Raw genomic sequence first — 6,394 nt, 5'->3', positions numbered from 1 at the left:
GTTCTAAACCATAACAAACTTAGGTTAATAATAAACTTGATTTGTGTGTTTGTGATTGTTTATGATGCTTATTTGAAGTGCGTTTATGTGATACACTTTCTTATATGAATTGTCTATCTATTCTTATTGCATTATATAAATTGTCATTGCATTTCACTTCCTCCATTTCTGAAAATTTCACACAATGCACACACCTAGCGGTTACGTGGTTTGCGGCCGTGCACTATTCAAAATACCCTTTAGGGGAATGTTTATGGATAAGTTGATTAGCTGTAACGACCCGACTGATCATTTTGAGAATTAGCATTTTGTTCGTTAGATTAAGGTATCAAGCAACTTTGTACTGTGTACCATAACTTGCGTGTGTGGCCGGGTTCGGTTTTCAGATGATTCAGGATTGGTTTTGAAGAATGATTCTTGTTTTAGAAGCTTAAGTGGAAAGAGTTGACCGGAGTTTATCTATTGTGCAGACAACTCCAAAATGGTATTTTAATGATTCCAATATCTTCGTATGGTAATTTTGGACTTAGGCATATGCCCGAATTTGGATTTGAAGGTTTGCAGGTTGATGTGATGCATTTTGGCGAAAGTTAGAAAGTTAAAGATTTGAAAGGTTGAGAGATTTGACCGGGAGTTGACTTTTTTGTTATCGGGTACGGATTGCAATTTCAGGAGTTGGAATATCTTTGTTGTATCATTTGGGTCTTGCATGCAACATTTGACGTCATTCTGGGATGATTTGATATGATTCAGCGCGAGATGTAGAAGTTGAAAGTTCATAAAGTTCTATTTGAGGTGTGATTCGTAGTTTTGATATTGTTTGATGTGATTTGATGCCTCGAGCAGGTCTACGTTATGTTATGGAACTTGTTGGTATGTTCCGATGGGGTCCAAAGGGCCTCGGGTGTGTTTCGGATGGGCTACGGGCCATTTCCTCCCATTTTTGGATAGTTGTTCTGTCATCTGGTGTTTTCTTAATCATGTTCGTGCCTGTTCTTCCGCGTTCGCATTGTGTTATGCTGGACTTAGCTATTTTGTTCTTCACGGTCACGAAGAGGCGACTGTGTTCGCGAAGCTTGAGGGACTTATGCAATCGCGTTCGTGATCTGAGGTATGCTATCGCATATAAGTGAAGCTGGAAGGGGCATCGGGCCTTTGTTGTTCGTGATCGTGTGAATAACACCACGTTCGCATAGTGAGCTGGAGGCTATGTGTCGTGTTCACGACGTCTTGTACGCTTTCGTGAAGAACGCTGGTCAGCTATTATTTTTTTGTCTCCGCCATCGCGAAGGTAATGCTACGATCGCGATTAGTTAATCACTAGGAAGAATATAAAGTACTCTAATTCGAGGTTTATGATATTTTTATCACTTTTTGAGTTAGAGAGCTCGGATTAGAGCGATGTTGGGGAAAATTTCACACTTTGGATTGGGATAAGTATTCTTTACTCGGATTTGATTATATTTCAAGATTATATCTTTGTTTTTATCATTAAATTACTGATTTGAATTGGAGAATTTGAGGATTTTTGTAAAATCTTTCAAAAATTTAAAATGGGAATTTGAAGGTCGATTTGATGTCGAAATTGGATAGTTTTGGTATGGTTGGACTCGTATCGGACAGGGTGTTCGGATTTTGTGAGTTTTGTCGAGGTCCAAGGTGCAAGCCCGGGCTTGACCTTTTGGGTTGACTTTTTAGTTTTCATTAAAGATCGAAGCTTTATTATCTGGAATTGTTTCCTATGGATTTTATTTATGATATTGAGTTATTTTGGCTAGATTTGAGTTGTCCGGAGGTTTGTTTCACATGAGAAGGTCATTTCAAAGTATTGATTTGGCTTCTTTAAGGTAAGTATCTTTCCTAACTTTGTGTGGGGGAACTACCCCTTAGGATTTGAGTTGTTTGTGCTATTTGTGTTATGTCAAAGTCGTGTACGCGAGTGACTTCTTTTGTCACGACCCAAACTAACCCCTGTCGTGATGCCGCCTATCGTGGAACTAGGCAAGCTAACTCATTTCCAAAACAAACCGATGTTTTCATTTCAAAGTTAATTTCAATGTTATTTAACATAAAAACCTTCGTAAAGGAGTTCAAATCAAAATAAAAGTGCGGAAGGAAAAGCCCGACATCGGGGTGTCACTACTCATGAGCATTTACTATAATCTGCCAAACAATACAAAGGCTAACTCAACCTAGAAAATAGCTAAATACAACTAGAGGAAGATAAGAGGGAGAAGAGTAGGGGCTGCGATCACCAAACAGCTACCTTGCTATCTCCAAGAAAATTTGCAACCAGAACAATCAATAACTGCTACCGTGTCCAGCTACACCTGAATCTGCACACAAGGTGCAGGGAGTAACGTGAGTACGCCAACTCAGTAAGTAACAACAATAAATACAGGCTGAGCAGTAGTGACGAGCAATAAAGCATACAAAATTCATATCAGGAAAACTCAGTAAAATACCACATGCATTTAAAATCAAGATTTGAATCAAAACATCTAGTTTAAACCCTGTTCCAGTAAAAATCATTTAAAGATATTTTTCAACAGTTTTCAAATAGAGGAAAAATGCAAAGGTGAGCAAAACTGGTGAAATCATAAACAGCCCCTCGGGCAAAACATCACTCATAAATGGCCCCTCGGGCAAACCTCACCGTCACTCGTGCCACTCGGGCATGCCTCACAATCACTCTTGCCACTCGGGCATACATCACAATCACTCATGCCTCTCAGTCACTCAACACTCGGCACTCGCACTCAGTAGGTACCTGCGCTCACTGGGGGTGTGTACAGACTCCGGAGGGGCTCCTTCAGCCCAAGCGCTATAATCTGCACGGATAACTCACGTGCTGTACGGACAACTCACATGCTATAGTAATAAAGTACGCTGCAGGCGGGCAGCCCCGATCCACACTCATCTTCACAAATCAGGCCCTTAACCTCACTCAGTCATAAACCTCTCAAGCCACTCGGGCATTTCAGTAAAACAAGGCATTCGGCCAAAAATATTTATATGCATCAAAATAGAGTCATAAAACTGAGTTACGCGGTAAACAAGTATAAATATGACTGACTATGGATTTTCAATCGAAAACAATGAGAGGATGGTAAGAAAAAGCCCCTAAGGGTCCAAACAGCACTGGCGCAAGGCCCGAACATGGCATTCAGCCCAATTTACAGAAACTCTTTCTAAAACATATAAGTATTATATAGTTTCAACAAAATATGCAACTTTACAGTTGCTACGGGACGGACCAAGTCACAATCCCCAACAGTGCACGCCCACACGCCCGTCACCTAGCATGTGCGTCACTAAAAATTGTAGAATGATACAAAATTCGGGGTTTCGTACCCTCATAACTAGATTTACAATCGTTACTTACCTCAAACCGGTCAAATCTCTACCCTGCAATGCTCTTTCCTCTATACTCGGCCTCCAAATGCTTCGAATCTATTCACAATCAGTACAATACTATCAATATGTCCTAATGGAATGGATTCCACAAGAAAAGCTACAAAATTAGACTAAAATCCGAAATTGGCTCAAACCCGGCCCCCGGGCCCACGTCTCAAAATTCAACAAAATTTACAAAACTAGAAAGCTCATTCACTCACGAGTCTAACCATACCAAATGCATCAAAATCCGACATCGTTTGGTCCTTCAAATCGTTAAATTACTCTCCCAAAATTCCAAGCCCTAACCCCTCATTTCACTAATTACAATGATTAAACAATGGAAAATCACCATATATACAAGTATTAGGGTTCAAGTAACTTACCTCAACGAAACCCCTTGATTCCCTCTTCAAATCTCTCCCAAAGCTCCAAAAACGAATAGAAATGGTGAAGAATGTACCAAAATTCGCAAAGTGTCCAATATGTACCCTCTGCTCAGGCGCCTCGCACCTGCAACCATTTTCTCGCACCCGCACGACCGCACCTGCGGTCTAAGGAGCCACACTTGCACAACACACTTACGCGCCAAGACTCCGCATCTGCGGCAAACCCATCGCACCTGCAAAGGCACACCTGTGCGTTTGCTCCACTTCTACGAAGCCGGCCCAGCATTTCCCTTCTCCGCATCTGCGCCCTAGGTTTCGCACCTGCGGGCTCGCAGATGCAACCTCCAACTCGAACCTGCGCATCTTGCCTAGCCCAGGGTTGCTTGCACCTGCGCACTCCACACGCGCACCAGGATGTCATCAATGAATACAATGATGAATGAGTCCAAATATGGCTGGAATACACTGTTCATCAAATGCATGAACGCTGCTGGGGCATTGGTCAGCCCAAAAGACATCACCAAGAACTCATAATGGCCATATCGGTTCCTGAAAGCTATCTTAAGTATATCTGAATCCCGAATCTTCAGCTGATGATAATCGGACCTCAAATCAATCTTGGAGAACACCCTCGCTCCCTGAAGCTGGTCGAATAAATCATCAATACGAGGCAAATGATACTTGTTCTTGACTGTGACCTTGTTCAACTGCCTGTAATCAATACATATTCTCATGGAACCATCCTTATGCACAAATAGAACCGGTGCACCCCAAGGTGACACACTAGGCCAAATAAACCCCTTATCAAGGAGTTCCTGAAGCTGTTCTTTCAATTCCTTCAACTCCACCGGTGCCATACGATACGGTGGAATAGAAATGGGCTGAGTGCCCAACACAAAATCAATACCAAAGTTAATATCCCTGTCAGGCGGCATGCCCGACAGGTCTGCAAGAAACACATCCAAAAAATCACGTACCACCGGAACGGAATCAATGACAGGAGTGTCTGCACTAACATCCCTCACAAAAGCCAAATAAGATAGGCAACCCTTCTCAACCATGTGATGAGCCTTCAAATATGAAATCACCCTACTTGGTACATAATCTACATAACTGCTCCACTCAACCCTCGGAATTCCTGACATAGTCAACGTCACCATCTTAGCGTGACAATCTAGAATAGCATGACATGGAGATAACCAATCCATACCTAATATCACATCAAAGTCGACCATACTGAGCATCAAAAGATCCACTTGGGTCTCCAGACCCCCAATTGTCACCACACATGACCGATATATGCGGTCCACAATAATATTATTGCCCACAGGAGTAGATACATAAACAGAAGAAACTAGAGACTCACGGGGCATATCCAAAAAATGGGCGAAATACGAGGAAGCATATGAATACGTGGAACCAGGGTCAAATAATACTGAGGCATCTCTGTGACAAACTGAGACAATACCTATAATCACAGCATCTAAAGCAATAGCATCTGGTCTGGCAGGGAGAGCATAGAAACGGGCCTGACCACCCCCTGATCTGCCTCCCCCTATAGGGCGTCCCCTAGCTGACTGACCTCCACCCCGAGCTGACTGGGCGGGTGGTGAGGTAACTGGTGTTGTAGTCGGAGGCTGACTCCTCTACTGAGATAGACCTCCATGATGACGAGGACACTGCCTCCACATATACCCAAGCTCCCCACACTCAAAACAACTGCCTGGTGCTGGCGGTGGAAACTGAAGGGAACCCCTAGCACCGGGATAACTGGTAGAAGAACCTGCCATGGAAGAGCCCTGAACAGGTGGAGCACGGGACGAACTCTGAGCTGGAAGGGCACTAAGTGATGAGTGGCCCTGATGAGAACTGTGAGAACCATGGCCAGATGATGCACCACGGTGAAATGGTCGAGCTGACTGAGCTTGTCTGAAATGACGACCTCTAGCGTGCTGGAGCTGACCCCCAAAAGGAGCACTGCTAAATCCACCCTGACCACGAGGCCTCTTGGCCTCCCTCTCAACCCTCTCCTGACCACGAACCATCTCAATCTGTCGAGCAATGTCGACAACCTCATCAAAAGTATCACCCGAAACCCTCTTTCTGGTCATGAGCAACTGTAGCTGATAAGTGAGACCATCAATAAACCTCATGATCCTCTCCCTGTCCGTGGAAACCAACCAGATCACATGACGGGCCAACTCGGAGAACCGCATCTCATACTGTATCACAGACATATCACCCTGGCGAAGCCGCTCAAACTGTCTACGTAGCTCCTCTCTGCGGGATCGAGGCACGAACTTCTCCAAAAAGACCACGGAGAACTGCTGTCAAGTAAGGGGTGCTGCGCCAACAGGCCTACGCCTTTCGTAAGACTCGCACCATCTGAGTGCAGCCCCAGAAAACTAAAAGGTAGTGAATGAGACCCCATAAGACTCCAAAATACCAGCAGTACGGAGTATCCTCTAACACCTGTCCAAAAAGTCCTAAGCATCCTTTCTCTCTGTGCCATTGAAAGGTGGTGGCTGGAGTCTCCCAAACCTCTCCAACCTATGCTGATCATCCTCAGGCATAGTAGGAACCACATAATCCTGAGCAACTACAACCGG

General features: G+C 44.0%; 1 protein-coding gene across 1 annotated transcript; it reads right to left on the bottom strand.

Moving 5' to 3' along the window:
- Nucleotides 1-5,431: 5,431 nt before the first annotated feature.
- On the bottom strand, nt 5,432-6,001 carry LOC138909613 (uncharacterized). Its single transcript, XM_070200820.1, has 2 exons — nt 5,665-6,001; nt 5,432-5,568 (listed from the first exon to the last, which is right to left on the bottom strand). The coding sequence occupies exons 1-2, from the start codon at nt 5,999-6,001 to the stop codon at nt 5,432-5,434; spliced, it is 474 nt and encodes a 157-aa protein (XP_070056921.1).
- Nucleotides 6,002-6,394: the final 393 nt, after the last annotated feature.

This window comes from Nicotiana tomentosiformis, chromosome 4, assembly GCF_000390325.3.
Source record: "Nicotiana tomentosiformis chromosome 4, ASM39032v3, whole genome shotgun sequence".
NCBI lineage: Eukaryota > Viridiplantae > Streptophyta > Magnoliopsida > Solanales > Solanaceae > Nicotiana > Nicotiana tomentosiformis.
The sequence above is the reverse complement of the archived record's forward strand: the minus strand, read 5'-3'. Positions and strand labels throughout refer to the sequence as shown.